Source organism: Lactuca serriola, chromosome 2, assembly GCF_051521515.1.
Source record: "Lactuca serriola cultivar US96UC23 chromosome 2, Lser_US96UC23_V15, whole genome shotgun sequence".
Lineage (NCBI taxonomy): Eukaryota > Viridiplantae > Streptophyta > Magnoliopsida > Asterales > Asteraceae > Lactuca > Lactuca serriola.
The window spans coordinates 127023868-127043514 of NC_136409.1; the positions used below are offsets into that span (position 1 = coordinate 127023868).

The 19647-nt window shown below is 36.8% G+C and overlaps 1 protein-coding gene across 1 annotated transcript; it reads left to right on the plus strand.

Annotated features, from left to right (window-relative positions):
- The first annotated feature begins 10417 nt into the window (after nt 1–10417).
- LOC145086778 (pyruvate decarboxylase 1) lies at nt 10418–13091 on the plus strand. The gene is made up of 5 exons (XM_079024618.1): nt 10418–11002; nt 11351–11514; nt 11604–12254; nt 12329–12635; nt 12730–13091. Exons 1-5 carry the CDS (start codon nt 10484–10486, stop codon nt 12898–12900), a joined length of 1812 nt encoding a protein of 603 aa, XP_078880744.1. The 5' UTR covers nt 10418–10483; the 3' UTR covers nt 12901–13091.
- The last annotated feature ends 6556 nt before the right edge of the window (nt 13092–19647 follow it).

Genomic DNA, 19647 nt, shown 5'->3' on the forward strand with positions numbered 1-19647 from the left:
TCTACTTCTTCTTTTCTCGCACAAACCGTCATAGAATTTCTCATCGTTATCTTCTCTTCCTCAAACCTGGTTGCCGCCATTGTCCTCCAATTCGGTTCGTTTCTGTTTTCTTTATTTTTTTTCCCTTTCTTCTTTACTCTTCCTTCCTCTTCGCTTCTTTGCGTTTCTATTTTGCCTTCGCGTCTCTCTTCCTCTGCTCTTCGCCGTCTCTGAAAGCGCCCCAATACTTCTCTTTTTTCCCTTTCCCTCTTATCCCTTTTGGTCGCCGCCTTGCCGCCCTCCTCCTCCAATACAATTTCGTTCGCTTTTCCTTATTTCCTCCTTCTTCCTTCTTTACTTTCCGTTGCTGCCTTCACGACACAAGTCACCCCCAAAGAAACCACCAAGATTACTTTATCAATATCTATACAATATTTGAATAGAATTAGAACTTATTGCAATTTAATTAAATTGTTTCAATAACTTCCTAAGGTCATATTTCCATAAGCCGAAGCATATGGACAAAAAAATGACAGCACATTTTTCATATATTACCACATTCTAGCAAGCACCCTGAACTGAAAAAAAAAAGTTACAAATGACTTAAAACCAATGAAAAAAAAAACAAAATTTAAAGGACTTAAAAGCCAATCATTCTTACCTATAATAGATTTGGAATCTCTATTCCATTTTTTAATCACAAAAAGAAATTAACAAAATACTATAGACAAAAAAGGAACATCCTCAAACACCATCAAATTTCTTAATCTCCATAGTATCCAACAAGTGATCAAGACGATCACTTCAAGACATTTAATTTTTTCATTTGTCAAATAATAATCATCTACCATTGATAACCATTCTCTCATGGAAATAGAGAACGAAAACACCACACCACTCCATCGAGCAACCAAACTCCAAATTGTTTTAGCCACCTCATAACGAAAAAACAAATGAGTGGAAGACTCCACACCCCGTTGATAAATAGGGAAATAAATGGATTGCAAGTCTAAACCTTTTTTAGAGAGGCTAAACCTAATAGGAGGCTTGTCTAAGGCCAAACGATAAATGAAAATGTTTACTTTTTTTGGAACCACCTTACACCACCTTGTAGCATAATCACCACTCACCAACAAAACCTCATCAATATGTTTCTTTGTAATATTAACCGAGAAGCATCCAACAGAATCAAAACTCCACCATAACGATCCAGAGTCGTAGAAACCACGACATCTCCCAAGACTAAAAGTAAATCACGTAACTGTTCGACTTGAATGCCCCCTCTAACCTTCCCGCCTCCAATTCCAAACCCAACTCCCATCACGCCAACAGTCATAAACCCGAAAATCCAAAGTCGATCAAATCCACCCGAATCATCGTGAATGGGTTTAAGAAATCGCACCCATGAAACATCAATTTCATCTAGGAAGCGATATCGCCATTTTTGTAATAACACATGATTAAAAGTCGATAAACTACCAATCCCAAGACCACCATTCTCAAAGCTAGCAATAACTTGTTCCCATTTAATCCATTCCATTTTTCTATCAACGCTATATCAACCCCCAACAAATTGCTTCTCAACGACTCCAACTCCTTAATTACTCATTTTGATGCTTCAAAATTCGACATGTGATATATATATATATATATATATATATATATATATATATATATATATATATATATATATATATATATATATATATATATATATATATATATATATATATATACTATCTAAAACCGATTTGGTTAAGGTAAATCTACCACAGACCAATAAACATTTGGATTTCCATGTTGACAATCGCGACTTTAATTTATCACTAATCGGTAAGCCAATGTAAGTTAATGGGAACCTTCCCGGTTTACACTCCACCAAGTTTGCAACGTTGGTAACCTCTTGATCATCCACACCAATACTAAAAAGACTCAGTTTATGCATATTCAACTTCAAGGCCGAAGCCAAATAAAGCGTTTCCAAAACATTAATAATATTATCAATCACATCTTGACTTCACTTTGAAACAAACACACCATCACCCGTATGTAATAAATGTGATACCCAGAATGCTTGCCTCTTGAGCCGAACTCCTTTAATCAACCTTGCCTACATACAGGGCCGGATTTGAGGGGCGCAAGGTGGGCAGCCGCTCAGGGCCCCAAAAAAATAGTGCCTGAGATTTAGTAGTATTGTTTATTTAATATTTATATAAATAATAGATCGTTCAAACAAAGACATAGTTTCCTTATGGTCAAGTGTTAAGCGTGCTTCTAATTTTTTAAGATAATACAAACTACCCGAGCTCGAATCCCTTCAGGTGGTGCCTTTTTAATTGTGTTAAACTTTCTTTGTGTGCCTCCACTAAATTCTCCTGCCTTTTTTATTTTTATTTTTTTTGAATCTACTAAGAACAAAATTCTTCAAGTAATATTTTATTTTTCTCTGTGTGCCTCCACTAAATTCTCGTGCCTTTTTATCTCTCTCTCTTTCTCTCTCTTTTTTTTTCCCATCCACTAAGAACAAAATTGCAAGATCCTTCAAGTAATACTTTATTAAAGTATTAAGTAATTTTTTAAAAGATTAATTACGAGTTTTAGAACACTATGCACCCATTTGTTTCACTGATTTATAATGACTTCCGAAAAGAAAATAATAGTAACGGCTTTTAGTTATCAATACAGAATCGTTGAACGGTTGATGGAGAATAGTAGATTTTTGTCACATTTTACTAATGACCAAACTAACTTTTAAAATCTTCGTTTAATTAAAAAAAACATTTTTAATGAAAATATAGTATAAAATATCCGGTCCAGAACAACTAGTCGGTACTTATTAAAATACCATGATTTTGCTGTTTTTATTGTTAGAAAGTTTATCTTTGTTTTAAAAAAACAGTTTATGTAATTTAATTCGTTCCACGTTAAGACCAAAGGGTCTTTTTTTCTCAGCTTGTCTAGGGTATTTCAATTTTCATGACCGACCCTGCCTCCATAGCATCTTCCAAATCAATATGCATCTTCCAGATCAATATGCATCCCTTTCACAGCTAAAATAAATAAGAAAGGTGATAATGGATCTCCCTGACACATACCACAAAATATTGAGAATTCTACCGTAGGAATACCATTGGCCAACATCGAAGCTCCAACTGAATAAAGACAAGCATTAATCCATCCACACAATCTAAGACCAAAACCACAAGCCCCGATAACATGATCGAGATATTCCTAGGTTAATGAATCATATGCCTTTTCAAAGTCTATTTTGAAAATCATAAGCTTTTTCCTTTTCTTTTTACACCATGCTACGATCTCACTCAACATCAACGTCCCATCTAAAAATTGTTGACATTTATAGGCCATCTATTCCTTACTAACCAACACACCAACCACTTTAGTTATACGAATTTGATAATACTTTTACAATAATCATATATTGCACAACTATCAATGATATTGTTTCTAAGTCTAACACAAATAACGAATTTTAAACCTTAAGAATTAAGGTTATAAATGAGGGGTTACAACCGCTAGGAATTACACCGATACTAAAAATGTAACGTCTAAAAAATTAGAGTAAAATTTTTCGTTTTCAAAAGAAAAATCCATATGCCCCAAAGTTACCAAAACATTTTTTACAAATCATAATAAGTCAAAACATCGAATCAAAGTATCAGTCGACATAAACTACCGGATGTTGTGTATAATCACACATTTGCCTTTCCCTGCTCATCAAAAGTACATGAAACATTGAAATCCAAACTGTAAGCCAAAGCTTAGTGAGCTTTCCAAAATAACTCACGTCATAAACAAATACATATACAATACAAGCATGCATACAAGGTTTGTTGGTCCTTGACCTCAACCCAACTACACTGGGTTTATTGGTTTATATCACGGAGTAGTAACATCTCAACCTAATCATCCAGGGTTTGTTTGCACGTGGCCTCAACCTAACAATCGAGGTTTGTTGCCACATGGCCTTAACCTTACCACATCGGGTTTGTTGGCCCATGGCCTCAACCCAACCACACATATGTTGACATATATATAAACAATTAACACATAGAACAATCACAACAATCCTACACCTCAGGATACATAACTCAATAAATGGGTCGGCTTTGGTGCCTTCGAACCATTGGCATAGTGAGAGAAATCACCTTTCAAACCGAACACAAAACTGAAATAAGTCTCGAACCCGAATACTGGCTCTACCCATCACCAATTATGCAATTCATAATACAACCTTAATTAACACTAAATTATCCAAAATATCCTTAGGTCAACATTGGTCAAACTCAATAAATCAGCCGAGTCAACCCAGTCGAGTCAATCCAACCGAGTTGCCTCACTCTGGTACGCGGGGCATACTTCGAACTTACGCGGAGCATTCTCGAATGCGACCAAAACAGTCAGGGGCCTAACCACATACGCGTGGCGTACCGCATGGTACACCCAACATACATATCTGAATGTTCTTAACTCATTAGAGGCTTAATGTATAAGCCTTTTTCGACCAAACTATAGATCCAAGTCTCGAATGTTGTCCTTGACCATAAATTTTCCAACTTTATGGTCTTGCATGGCCCTAGTGTGCTTAATCACTAAAACCCTAACATCTTAATCCATTAAGACAATCATACCCATGCATGGGTATTGAACAGCCCCCCAATAATATCGAATGGCCATAACGTCTTCGTTCTAACTTTGATTTCGACGTTCTTTATATCCGTGAAAAGGTATTGAAAAGCCCCTCAATGATATCTAGATATCTTGGACTAAGAACTCCTCGAACAAAAATCCATTTTTTATGCAAGAAACCGACCTATGACTTTTCCCACTCTACCCTTCGACCCAATGCACAATCTAAAGGATTTAGGTCTCATAACCTTCATTGCCTTCTTCACAAAGGTCTAAACATGGCCTCCTTAAGGCCCAAGCCCTTAGACAATCGACTTCCGGCCCACGACCTTGAATCAGAGAATGACCCAGAACAGGGTGTTACAACTCCCCCCCCCCCACTTAAATTAGATTTCATCCTCGAAATCATTTCTTACTACCTTCTGCTGAACCGAACAATCCTGATTGCACTCCCTCAATCCCAAAGATGATCGAGAAAAATCATCTCACTCCAATAACCATCCACCCTTACTATTTTCAAACCCAAAATAGCGGAAATCACTAGCCCTAACAACGAATGAACCTCAACTTTGCTCTATGCCCACGAGTGACCAACCGCTACGCCTAAAACTGAAAACCCTGATTAATGTCTGACTCCTAGGAAGACAAAACCACTTCAAACCATTTCACAATGACTCAACTTCATATCCCGAACCGCACAAACCTATCCGTCCTGAACAAATTTACAGATACCCTGATCAATGTCTAACTCCCAGCGTACTAGGTTCAACTCCGATATCACCTCTTGCCTAGTACACCCAACGTACACCATGTACACCCAACTACTAGGCTCAACCTAAAAACCCTCCAATTTCGAATGACCATAACTTCTTTGTTCTAACTCCGATTTTGACGTTTTTTATATCCACGAAAAGTTATTGAAAACCCTGACTCCCAGGAAAGCAAAACCACTTCAAACCATTTCACAATGACTCAACTTCATATCCCGAACTGCACAAACCTATCCGTCCTGAACAAATTTATGGATACCCTGATTAATGTCTAACTCCCAGCGTACTAGGTTCAACTCCGATATCACCTCTTGCCTAGTACACCAAACGTACACCATGTACGCCCAACGTACTAGGATCAACCTAAAAACCCTCCAATTTCGAATGACCATAACTTCTTTGTTCTAACTCCGATTTTGACGTTTTTTATATCCACGAAAAGTTATTGAATAATATCTAAATATCTTGGACTAAGAACTCCTCGAACAAAAATCCATTTTGCATGCAAGAAACCGACCTCTGATTTTTCCCACTCTACCATTCGGCCCAATGCACAATATAAAGGATTTAGGTCTCATAACCTTCATTGCTTTCTTCCAAAAGGTCTAAACCTCGCCTCCTTAAGGCCCAAGCCTTTACACAATCGACTTCTGACCTACGACCCTGAATCACAGAATAACCCGGAACAGGGTGTTACAGAAAGACTAGTCATAAATGCAAGCCACATGGATTATTTTATACTCAATGCAAGTCAAAAGTTTCCCCATTTAATAATGGGATATCTCCAGAAAACTCCCGATATTTTGGGCAAATTTTTAATAAAGTCCTAAATTTTATTTTTTGAATAAAAAAGTCATGAATTTTTCACCTTTTGACCTGTTCAGCAAGTCATGGGTCAAAATTGTTAATTTTTCGAAACTAAAGGGACTTTTTTGCAAATTTCGTCAAAAATTTTATATAATGTATAAACATATTTTTACATATCTATATCTATTTTTACGTATTTTTGTATTTTTTATATTTTTATAAGTATATATTTATGTATTTTTATGTATTTTAAATGTATAAACATATTTTTTTTTACTTATTTATATGTATTTTTAACCTTTTTACATTTTTTTATGTATTTTTATGTTTTATTCTTTATATATTATGTATTTATATGTATTTTGATATATTTTTATGTATTTATGTATTTTTAAAGCTTTTTATATAGATGTTTATGTGTTTTAAGTGTATAAACGTATTTTTTACGTATTTATATCTATTTTTAAGTATTTTACATATCTTTTAAGTATTATGTATTTATATATTTTTTTAAAGTTTTTTATATAGATGTTTTTGTATATTTATGTATTTTAAATGTATAAACGTATTGTTTTACGTATTTATATGTATTTTTTAAGTACTTTACATATATTTTTTTGTGTGTTTTTATGTATTATGTATTTATATATATTTTTGGGTATTTATGTATTTTTTAGTTTTCTTATATAGATGTTTATGTATTTTTATGTACATTAAATGTTAAAGTGTATTATTTTTTCGTAAAAAATATATAAACACGTAAAAATAATACAATTAAATATTTAATATACATAAAAATACATAAAAATCTATATAAGAAAACTAAAAGAATACATAAATACGCAAAAATACATATAAATACATAATACATAAAAAACACAAAAAATAAGTAAAATATTAAAAAAAATACATATAAATACGTAAAACAATACGTCTATACATTTAAAATACATAAATATACAAAAACATCTATATAAAACACTTAAATGAATACATAAATACTTAATACATAAAAAATATGTAAAATACTAAAAAATAGATGTAAATACGTAAAAAAATATGCTTATACATTTAAAATACATAAACATCTATATAAAAAGCTTAAAAAATACATAAATACGTAAAAATACATAATACATATAAATACATAATACATAAAAAATTACACATAAAAATACATAAAAAAAATATGTAAAATTGTTTAAAATACATATAAATAAGTAAAAAAAATACGTTTAAACATTTAAAATACATAAAAATACGTAAATATATACATATAAAAACTTAATAAATACACAAATACGTAAAATTTGATATAGATATGTAAAAAAATATGTTTATACATTATATAAAATTTTTGACGAAATCTGCAAAAAAGTCCCGTTATTTTCGAAAAATTAACAATTTGGTCCCATGACCTGCTGAACAGGTCAAAAAAGGCTAAAGTGAATAAATTAGCAGGTTTCTTGGGCTTTTCTATTCAAAAGGTGAAAAAGTCAGGACTTTTTTATTCAAAAAATAAACTTTAGGACTTTATTAAAATTTGCCCAAAATATTGGGACTTTTCTGGAAATATCCCTTTAATAATCTAAAGTATTCTTTACACTTTAGAGACATAAGGGACAAAAGAGGAAGGTTGGCAAACATCTTCATGCTTGAATAAAATATTTGATCATGTCCTTTTAAAAGGAAGACAAAAAGTTAGACTAATTTTTTTAACCAAAAACTTAACTAACTAGTAAGTCCATAGTTTACCAAAATGTCCAAAACTTTATTAAATCATGCTATATGATATAATAACATAGGGAATATGACTTATTAAGGTAATTAGCTTTTCGGTATGTTCACATCTGAGTAACTATCTTTTTTTTGTACACATATAGGTAACAAACTTGTTGGAAGTGTTCATATATGACCATTCTGACCTGCTATAGCAGGTTAAATCCTAGATGTGAACGCTTTCAACAAGTTTGTTACCTAGATGTGTACAAAAAAAATAGTTACCCAAATACGAACAAAACGAAAAGTAAAAATTAAATTACACGAATGGTCCCTGTAGTTTGGGAGAATTTGTGTTTTTTTGTCCCTAGCTTATTTTTTTTTTAACTTGGATGGTACCTATTGTTTACTTTTGTTGCATGTTTGGTCTCTGTCTTTCCTAAAAATACTATTGTGCCCTTATTAATTTATTTTTTAATTAATTTTCTTATTTATGTATTTATTTTTTACATATTTAAAATTATAATAGACCTCACATATTTGTATCTCTCCTCGGATGATCCCTACTGTTTATTTTTTAATTAATTTATTTTTTTTAACTCGGATGGTCTCTACTGTTTAATTTTGTTACGATCTTGGTCTTTGTCTTATCTAAAAAGACTATTGTGCCCTTATTAATTAATTTTCTTGTGTATGTACTTATGCTTTCTATATTTAAGTAAATTTAATAGACCCCACATATCGGTATCTCCTCACCATCCCATCTCTCTTCCTTCTCAACTTCTATTTATTTTCCATCTTTAGTGATATTGACGTCTTCATCATCCCTTTTTTTTCGGTCATTTAACTCCGTCGAATCAACACCACAACCTACTAAAGATGAAGAAACAGTAGGTTATGGTGCTGCTTCGCCAGAGTTGAAGTACCAAAAAACGAAGGATGGTGAAGACGTCGATATTACTAAAGATGGAAAAGAAACAGAAGTTGGGGACGATGAGAGATGAGATGGTGACCGGTAAGACTCAATTTAAAGTTCTCAAATCTGGTTTCAAGTTTACGGTGAGGAGATACACATATGTGAGGTATATTAATTTTTTTAAATATATAAAAAATAAATACATAAATAAGAAAATTAATTAAAAAATAAATTAATAAGGGCAAAATAGTCTTTCTAGGTAAAACAGGGACCAAAACCATAACAAAATATACAGTACGGACCATCCGAGTTAAAAAAATAAATTAATTAAAAAATAAACAGTAGGGTTCATCCGAGGAGAGATACAAATATGTGGGGTCTATTAATTTTTTTAAATATGTAAAAAATAAATATATAAATAAGAAAATTAATTAAAAATTAAATTAATAAGGGCATAATAGTCTTTTTAAGAAAGACAGTGACCAAACGCGCAACAAAAATAAACAATATGGACCAACCAAGTTAAAAAGAAAAAAGTTAGGGACCAAACACACAAATTCTCCCAAACCACAAGGACCATTCGTGTAATTTAATTTTTACTTTTCGTTTTTTTCATATTTGGGTAACTATTTTTTTTGTACACATCTAGGTAACGAAGTTGTTGAAAGCGTTCACATCTAGGATTTAACCTGCTATAGCAGGTCATAATGGTCATATGTGAACACTTCCAACAAGTTTGTTACCTAGATGTGTAAAAAAAAAAAAATTACCTAGATATGAACATTCCAAAAAGTTAATTACTTTAACAAGTCATATTTCCATAAATAACATACTACTACGTAACATACGAATTGGTTCGTGCATATAGAAACCACAACGGAAATACAACATGCTAAAAATTGTTAAAACGCACAGTTCCACCATGTTATTTCCTTTGCTTATATCTTGGGCCCTTTTGAGTTTTGAAAAAGAAAAAAGAAAAAAAAATGTCAACAATAATTCAAGGGGTTATCATGGGATGAACGAGGAAAGTCCCCATTTTGGATTTTTATAAATATGTTCGCGAAAAGTGTTTTGGCCAACGGTATTCTTCATGTTAGATATCATATATGCATTATTTTTTTTCCTTTCTTTTTTTCTTTCTTTTCTTTTTACTATATAATATATAACATTAACTAATTTTCTCTTATAATTAACAAATACATGCTTTAAATTTAAATAATAATCGGTTTAATTTTGATGTCATTTCATACCACCATAAGATGGCCTAGATGTTTTTTAAAAAACTTATGTTAGTTTCTTGAAATGATGCATGTTTTTAGTTAGTCCAAAATAATTACAAAACTACACTATTTTTCATTGATCATATATTCTTCTTTAATATAAAAAATGTTTTTATTCTCAAATATTTTATCTTAACTTTTTTAATTGTAATTCTTTTTTGGTAGATGAACTTGCTATTGGCGATGCCGGTTTTAAAAACCACTTGTAAAACCAAGACAGGCGACTGTATTTCTTGGGCCCCACGCTTCTCTGGGTATATATAAATACACGGAGTCGTCATAAATCAAACACAAGTCAAAATTACACTCTCTCATACATTCATACTCTCACTCTCATTTTTTCTGTTGGAGGACACGTGTCAATGGACACCAAAGTAGGCTCTCTGGACGTCGTCGCCGTCCCTAACGGCGACATCGGCTGTCCGCCACACGGTGGTGTATCTTCCGTCCAGATATCCACCGTTCCTATCAGCTTCTCTGAGGCCACTCTCGGCCGACACCTGGCTCGCAGGCTAGTTCAGATCGGCGTCTCTGATGTCTTCTCTGTTCCCGGCGATTTCAACCTCACTTTGCTTGACCACCTCATCGCCGAGCCTGGACTCAACCTTGTTGGCTGCTGCAATGAGCTCAACGCAGGTTATGCTGCTGACGGATACGCTAGGTCTCGCGGCGTTGGAGCCTGCGTCGTTACTTTCACTGTCGGCGGACTCAGTGTGATCAACGCCATTGCCGGAGCTTACAGTGAGAATCTACCGGTGATTTGTATTGTCGGTGGTCCGAATTCTAATGATTACGGTACTAACAGAATTCTTCATCATACGATCGGGTTGCCGGATTTTAGCCAAGAGATTCGATGCTTTCAAACCGTTACTTGCTTTCAGGTACCAATTCAAAGCTAACATACTTTTCGAATATATGATTCTGTTGAGTGTTGATCGTTCAATTTCGCCGATCGTGTATACTTCACATTCCACTCGATCAACCACTTCGCGTTACTTTTTAAACTTAGGTTATTTTCAATTTGATCGAAAACCTACAAATGTCTTTGCTATGATTTGTTTTCGTTCATCCTTTTGTGTGCATTGGATTGCTATAAATCACTCAGTAAAATCCTTAGTTACTTAAACAGATACAACATCGATTCATTGCGATATAGAAATCACAATGACTTATCACTCTGGTTATTACTATGTTCTATGATTCTGAGTTAATTACTACTTTGAATATAGGCCGTGGTTAACAATTTGGAAGATGCACACGAACTGATCGACACAGCTGTTTCAACAGCCTTAAAAGAAAGCAAGCCAGTTTACATCAGTATCAGCTGCAATCTACCTGCAATTCCTCATCCTACTTTTACCCGGGACCCTGTTCCCTTTTCTCTCTCTCCCAAGTAAGTTCCACATCCTTCGAATCTCTAACTAATCATAATTTCATTCAAATCAATTTTAAATTCCGATCTCTTCTACCAAAATCACATAGGTTGAGCAATCACATGGGTTTAGAAGCAGCCATTGAAGCAGCAGCAGAGTTTCTAAACAAAGCGGTGAAGCCAGTAATGGTCGCCGGACCTAAACTCCGTGTAGCAAAAGCCAGCAACGCATTTGTTGAATTAGCAGACTCATGTGGGTATCCTGTAGCTGTGATGCCATCAGCGAAAGGGATGATCCCAGAACACCATCCTCATTTCATCGGAACATATTGGGGTGCTGTAAGCACTGCTTTTTGTGCAGAAATTGTCGAATCTTCTGATGCTTACTTATTTGCTGGACCTATATTCAACGACTACAGCTCTGTAGGCTATTCTCTTCTCCTCAAGAAAGACAAAGCCATAATCTTGCAACCTGATCGTGTAATAATTGGAAATGGCCCAACTTTCGGGTGCGTGTTGATGAAAGATTTCTTGTTAGGTTTATCAAAAAGACTTAAGAAGAACACCACTGCATATGAGAATTATCATAGAATTTATGTTCCAGAAGGTCACCCTCTTAAATCTGCTCCTAAAGAGGCATTGAGGGTTAACGTTCTGTTTCAACACATACAGAATATGTTGTCAGGTGATACAGCTGTCATTGCTGAAACCGGTGATTCGTGGTTCAATTGTCAGAAGCTAAAGCTTCCAAAAGGATGCGGGTAAGTTTCGATTATCTGCTATTTGTTATCTGTTATCTGGTTTTAAAGTTGAGAGGATGATTTGGTTTTTGTAGGTATGAGTTCCAGATGCAATACGGGTCGATTGGGTGGTCGGTGGGAGCGACACTTGGATACGCACAAGCCGCAACCGACAAACGAGTGATTGCGTGTATTGGTGACGGAAGCTTCCAAGTCACGGCTCAAGATATTTCAACAATGATTCGATGTGGCCAAAACACCATCATTTTCCTAATAAACAATGGCGGATACACCATTGAAGTCGAGATCCATGACGGGCCCTACAATGTCATAAAAAATTGGAACTACACTGGTTTAGTTGACGCGATCCATAATGGCGAGGGCAAGTGTTGGACTAGTAAGGTAAGTTATTGGGCTTCGACTGTTACAGATGTTGGTTGGTTTTACAGATGGTATCAGAGCAGTAGTTTAAGTGAAACTTATGTTTTTTTTGTAGGTGTTGTGTGAAGAGGAGCTTGTTGTGGCTATTGAGAAGGCGATGGGGGAGAAAAAGGATTGTTTGTGTTTTATTGAAGTGGTTGTGCACAAAGATGATACGAGCAAAGAGTTGCTCGAGTGGGGTTCCAGAGTTTCAGCTGCTAACAGCCGACCTCCGAACCCTCAGTGAAAATAAAATTAATTTATTTTTACTGTGTGGGGCCGGATGAGGATTTGCTAGGGTTTTATGATGTATAAAGTGGTTTTATGATGTATAAAGTGTTAGGAGTCTATAAACGTTTGTTGCTATTTTGATCGAGAAAGAATAATGATTTTTAGTTGTGTGTGTTTTCGCTTGGTATGAAAATGGAGTTTTCAAAATTATGGTTGTGTTTTTGAGACGTGGAAAGGCCCAACTGTTTCTCCGATTGTGAAATTTGTGATTGTCTTTCGAACTTTTTGAAAAAGAAAAACAAAGCAAGTAACATTGTATTCTCGTGAACTTTTTTTTTTTTTTTTTTTTTTTTTTGAAAGAGATGAGAAAGATTCATATACATAAAGATAAACATTAATTGCTTTATTTGAATATCGGTATATGTTCAAAAAATATATTTTTATTCAAAAGATCTTTTAATTAGATCATATAATATAGCTTTTTTTTTAATTAATATAAGAAAACCTATCATCCAAACTATGTGACATATGTAATTTCACTTAATTTAACTCTTGCATGCATCTTATTTGCACAAAGAGATCCACACAAACGATAGACTTAGTAAACATAAATGTAAAGCAAAGTAAATACAACTCTTTGAAAATAAATACACAAACAATAGACTTGGTAAAAGATAAATGTAATGCAAAATAATTCTATAATTCTATGATTTATCTTTTTTAAAGTACATAAAATTGTCACGTCTTTTAAAAACGTTATGACACACCAAGGTCGTCATGACTTAGGCTTGATCTTGCCATATCTCACCTTGTTTAGAATCTTGATAATTAGGCAATGTATTCACTCAAATGTGAACGGATGTGCTACATTCATTCTATTGGAGTAATTGTTAATTGGAGTAATTGTTAGTTTAAGAAATTCATATATTCATATATTATTTACTAATACAAAAAGATATAAGGGTGGTTGGTTTATTAAAAACTAAACTTTAACAACCTAATGCTCGTGTTAGTTTATTCACCATTTTTATTTAACAACTTTAAGCATGTCCATAAATGCTTGTGGTGCAGCAGTGTTCCGACTACTATATATTAATATATTATAAGTTCTAATATATTAATATAAAATCATATTATTTAATTAGTATTGATCTATAATTGATCTAGAATTAATTTAGAGATCAAAAGTATGACTAATTAAATATGGGCTTTTATATTTATATAGTGTGGGCTAATGCTTATTTGGAATGGGCTAGGCTTGCATGGAAAGTCCATGGATACTCCATGGAGCTTTAACCCATGGATCTCATGGAAATAAAAAGACATGGGTATTAGGGTTTACATGGATGTAACCTTAATCCACCACACTATATAAATGAGGCTTTGGTTCTTGAAATCAGACTAGTTGTTGTGAGTATATACTAAGAGGGCCGATTTCAAGAAGGTTGTTACTATTCTCTCAAAGTTCCAAAGTTTGTGGTGATTTGTGATTTCCATTTGAGGCATCCACACTATTGGTGCTAGACTCTAAAACTCCAAGCAATCAACTACAACTACAAGGTAAGTAATTCTACTAGCTTTATTTGATTCAAGTTCCCCATGTCATGCTAGATAGGATAAGAACCTTGGAAAAAAATAATTATTGCATGTATCTTAGTCAAACATAGATCCAAGGTTTCTAGGGTTGCATGTACACCATATGCGTGTTAGAATGCTCAAAACCCATCAATTATATGGTATGTGGTTGTTTGGGGGAGCTCACTAAGTTTCGTGCTTACAGTTTTCAGTTTTGATTTCAGGTACTTCCATTAGCAAAGGGAAGGGCTCGGATTGATTGCATGTCACACACCACAGTCACAGCCTGGGAGTTTACTCTGATGTTTTGTTATGGGATTTTGATTTGAGACAGACAGTATGATGTTTTATGATACATGACTTATGATTTCACTTATGAATTATGATGATTTATGACTTTATTAATGAATTGAAAACAAAATTTTTGGGTCGTATTTTTGGGATGTTTCAAGTTGATATCAGAGCCTTGGTTTGAGAGATTCGGGCATACTTTTGGGTGTGTCTGAACTCAAACTAAGGAAGTGGTATAAAATTTTCAAAAGAAAATCATTTTTACAAAAAGGGATTTTGAAATTTGAAAAGAACTTTGAAAAAGGGTGTGGTGCATGCAATCAGCCGAGCTCAAGTAAGTACTCCCAAATTACCCATACAAGTTTATGTTATGTCATGATAATCAACTTTATTAGAACAACATGCTAGATTAGGACTAAGGATCTAGGAAGGATGCCTTATGTGCATGTTATATGTGTTTTACCTCTATGAGAACTGCATGCTAGTACAGAATTGTCAGTATGATAGCCAGAGTAGTATATGCTTGATTATGTGTACTCAATGCTCGAATGTTGCTTGCTTTGTGCCTTTAGGAGTCCTACTTATCTTTTACTAACTAGTGAATGAATATGTTGCGTTACATATTGCGAGGATTAAATAATTTCAGAAGGTTAGGTCTAGCTTTATTGTGCAGCTCTTGTTTGAGTCCAATTGTTGTAGGGTAGGATCTCTCATTCGAAAAATTAACTAGTCTAAGTAATATGTAATAGTATTCGCGAGCTAGTTAGGGGAAGGTAACCGAGACTTCTTATGCAGCTGATGGCGGAGAGTGGGATGGTGATTACCCTAGGGAAAGCCTAGGATGAGAGTAGCACGTGAAGCAGTAGTAGTAGAAGGGACTTGGTGGAGTCAAGGCAGTTCTTGAGGAAAGTACGGATAGGTGTGGAAGGTAGTATGGGCCCGTACTACTGAAAGCAAAGGATCCGTACTCGAACCAAGGAAGACTGAGATGAATCCAGGAAACTTGTAGTGTATGATATCACTCGAGTTATTTTTAGTATTCTGATGTTGTATTGTTGGATTTTTCAGAATGGTGGTTTTACGCCCTAGACCAGTAGTCAGAAGTTCAGGTGCCGGTAGGGGATCAGGCTCAGGCTCTGGAGCTGAGTAGCTAGATGAGCAGACCAGGGAGTTCATCTCCTCAGAGATCACGCGTAACATACTAGACCATACTCATGTGATCTTTGGCATGATTAAGGAGGGCATTCTTGAGCTTTTGGATGAGAGGTTGAGTGTGTTCCGCACTGAGGTGGCGACCATGATGGGTTCGCGCACACTGACTTTCAGGGAGTTCAGGGCTTGTGGAGCTCCCAACTACCATGGGGCTCGAGACCCCATTGCGAGTACCAGATGGTTGGTAGATGTTTCCAATGCGTTCCACACCAGAAAATGTACCGAGGGGGACAAGGTCAGATTGGCATCCTACATTTTGAAGGATAGGGCCCAAGATTGGTGGGAGGAGATTGGACGAGCTATTGGTGATGACTCAGTTTTGGATGCGATGACCTAGAGTGATTTCACAAACAGGTTCAGGGCCGAGTTTGCACCTATGATTGAGGTGCAACAGCTTGCTAGGGAGTTTCAGGACCTCCAGCAGACAACAGAGACTGTAGCGGAGATTACCGTCAAGTTTAGGGAGAGGGCTCTCCTCGTTCCGCAATATATGGTGGATAAGGAGATGAAGAAGGCCCGGTATCATGAGATGTTGCGGGGCGATATCCGCCAGTTTGTGAGCCACTCCAGCTGCAAAATGCTGGAGGACATGATTGTGAGGGCTCGTGAGAGGGAGATTGATCTAGAGATGGAGAGGAAGAAGAAGCCAGAGGTAGCGTCTGGCGCTGCAGGTTCGGGCAAAAAGCGCAAGGTGTCTAATCACAGGTCTAGGGGACAATAGAGCTATAGTCGGTGTGGCAAGTGTGGCAGGTTGCACGATGGGGTGTGTAAGGCGAGGAGTTCCGGCTGCTTCAAGTGTGGTCGGACTTGACATATGAGTATGGATTGTCTAACCACTACCACAACATCTGATCTGATTTGCTTCCATTGCAATCAGAGGGGACACAAGAAGTCCCAGTGTCCGATTTTAGCACCTGCAGGACAGGTGGTAGCACCCGCCCCGACCACACTGAGGATTACAGACGGCCGACAAGGTCGTGCTAAGGCGCCAGTGGCGAAGAGCAGAGCCTTCCAGATGACAGTAGAGGTGGCACGAGCGAATCCTGATGTGGTTTTTGGTATGTATTTTCTCCATCTTCTCTTTATTACTTTTGATTATTACTCATGTTTATTGTTGTTTATAGGGTCGTTCCTAATGAACGGTATTTCAGCCATGGTATTGTTTGATTCGGGGGCTAGCCGATCGTTTGTGTCTCTTGCACTTAGCAAGCGATTTAGCAGAGCTCTGGGGGAGCTGGATTGCCCCCTCGATGTTGAGATAGAAGATGATAGGACCGTTAGGGTCGCGAGAGTTCATAGAGGATGTACACTTCGTTTATTTGATGAGCAGTTCTCAGTGGGCTTGGTTCCTATTCCCCTGCGAGGGAATAAGGTTATCGTGGGAATGGATTGGTTGAGCCCCAATGGGGTAGTGATTGACTCCGAGTAGTAGCTTGTGAGGGTTCGTACTCCCAGTGGGGGAGAGTTAGTGATTCAGGGCGAGAGCCCACAACGCGGACCGATCCTTTGTTCTGCGGCGAGAGCGAGGCGCTACTTGCAGCAAGGATGTGCAGGATACGTCGCCTATGTTATGGATATCCAGGATAAGGGTAAGGCGACGGTTGATTACGTACCGGTAGAACGAGAGTATCCGGATGTATTCCCGGAGGATTTGCCTGGGATACCTCCGGAGAGACAGGTTAAGTTCCGGATCGACTTGGTCCCTGGTGTGGCTCCGATAGCCAAGGCACCTTGTTGGCTGGCTCCTCCCGAGATGCAGGAGTTGTCTGCGCAACTACAAGAGCTGCTAGACAAGGGTTTTATCAGGCCGAGCAGTTCACCATGGGGAGCCCCGATCCTGTTTGTAAAGAAGAAGGACGGGTTGCACCGTATGTGCATAGATTACCGGGAGCTAAACAAGGTGACGGTGAAGAACCGTTACCCACTCCCTAGGATAGATGATTTGTTCGACCAACTTCAGGGAGCATCTTGGTTCTCCAAGATTGATCTACAGTTCGGATATCACCATATGTGGGTCAGAGATGATTATGTGCAGAAGACCGCTTTTAGGACCCGCTATGGTTATCATGAGTTTGTGGTGATGCTGTAACGCACCGATTCTCAGGTATTGTTAAATATGAATTTCTTTGATTTTGAGGTCTACTCGACGAGTTGGTTGTTCTACTCGCCGAGTAGCAGCGGGTTGGGGACGCGTATTTAGTGGCCTACTCGCCGAGTAGGAGCTTGCAGATGAAACCCTAAATCGCGGGGTTTTGCACCCTATTTAAGGAAGCATAAGCCTCCTTTGGCCTCTTTGCAGTCCATTGGGAGCTCAGAAAACCCTAATTCGTGTGGTGCTTCATTCTTTTGAATTTAAAGCTTTGGGGAGGAGATCTTTTGAGAAAAGGAACTTGAAGGACAAAAGGGTAAAGAGGTGTGGGAAATCAGAAATCTACCTCAGATAGCATCATTTGGAGGTATAAAGTCGGTACCTTTACTTCATTTTCCTTCTAGACCTCATTTGGTTAAGATCTAGGGTTTTATGGTTTGGTTGAGATGATAATGTGGGATATGGGATAGATCTGAAGTTGTAACTTTAGATCTGGACCCTTCTTCGGTTCTAAATTCATAAAGCCCCGAATTTGGTCATGTATGAAGCCTCTTTGAGTATGAAACCCCATTGTGAGCTTGGATTTGACATTTAGAGCCTTTGTAGCTATGCATGCACGTAAAGTTTGCAACTTTACATGAAAAGCATGCCTTAGAAGCTTGGATCTGTAACTTGGAGCCACTGCATGGCTTAAAAGAGTCTGTATGGCTTAAGGACTGATGGAACTCGGCGAGTCGCAAGGTTGACTCGGCGTGTCTCATGAAGATGAACCTGGACCCGACGAGTTGGATGAACAACTCGGCGAGTCCGATGAAGATTGCTGCAGACTCGATGGGTTGGATGAACAACTCTGCGAGTCGGTTGAGGTTTCCCTAATTTATGCATGTGTGTGTAATCGTCGAGTTGCAAGAAGGAAACTCAATGAGTTACCTTAGGGTTTTGATCATAAACCAAAGGAACTCGACGAGTGACTCCGGTGACTCGGCGAGTGGGCAAGTACTTCAAGGAACTCGGCGAGTAGCCGAGGGTACTCGGCGAGTTAGGGTCAACATGGACTGTTGACCTTGACTAATGACTTTGACTTTGACCATGGGTCGACTAGTTGGCTTATGGAGTACCGTGTAAGGTTGAGGAATTATGGGTATATTCGTATTATGGTAATAGGTGGTGGAGTCTTTGGCAAGTGATCCGAGAGTTGGAGTTTATCTACCGAATCGACATCTGCAAGGTGAGTTATCCTCACTATATCAAAAGGTTCTAAGGCACCAAGGCCTGCCCTTTCATTGTTATGGTTATGATATGATATATGTGGTTATGATATGATAGATCGGAATCAGGATAAACAAGATGTTATGCTTTCATGATCCTTAGGGATTGGCATGTTAGTGGCCTGCTAGGACGGTGCTTTAGTTATGAGAGATTACTATGATTGATGATCAATGAGATAGATATGTTTGATGTCTGTATATGCCAGTATATGTTAGTTATGCGCACATGATTAATTGTCTGTTGGTTGGGTTGAGGTGGTCCTGCTTTGTGCTGAAGGCCAACATACCCTTTGAGCGGTTCGGGGAGACTGTAGGCCCACGTGGCGGT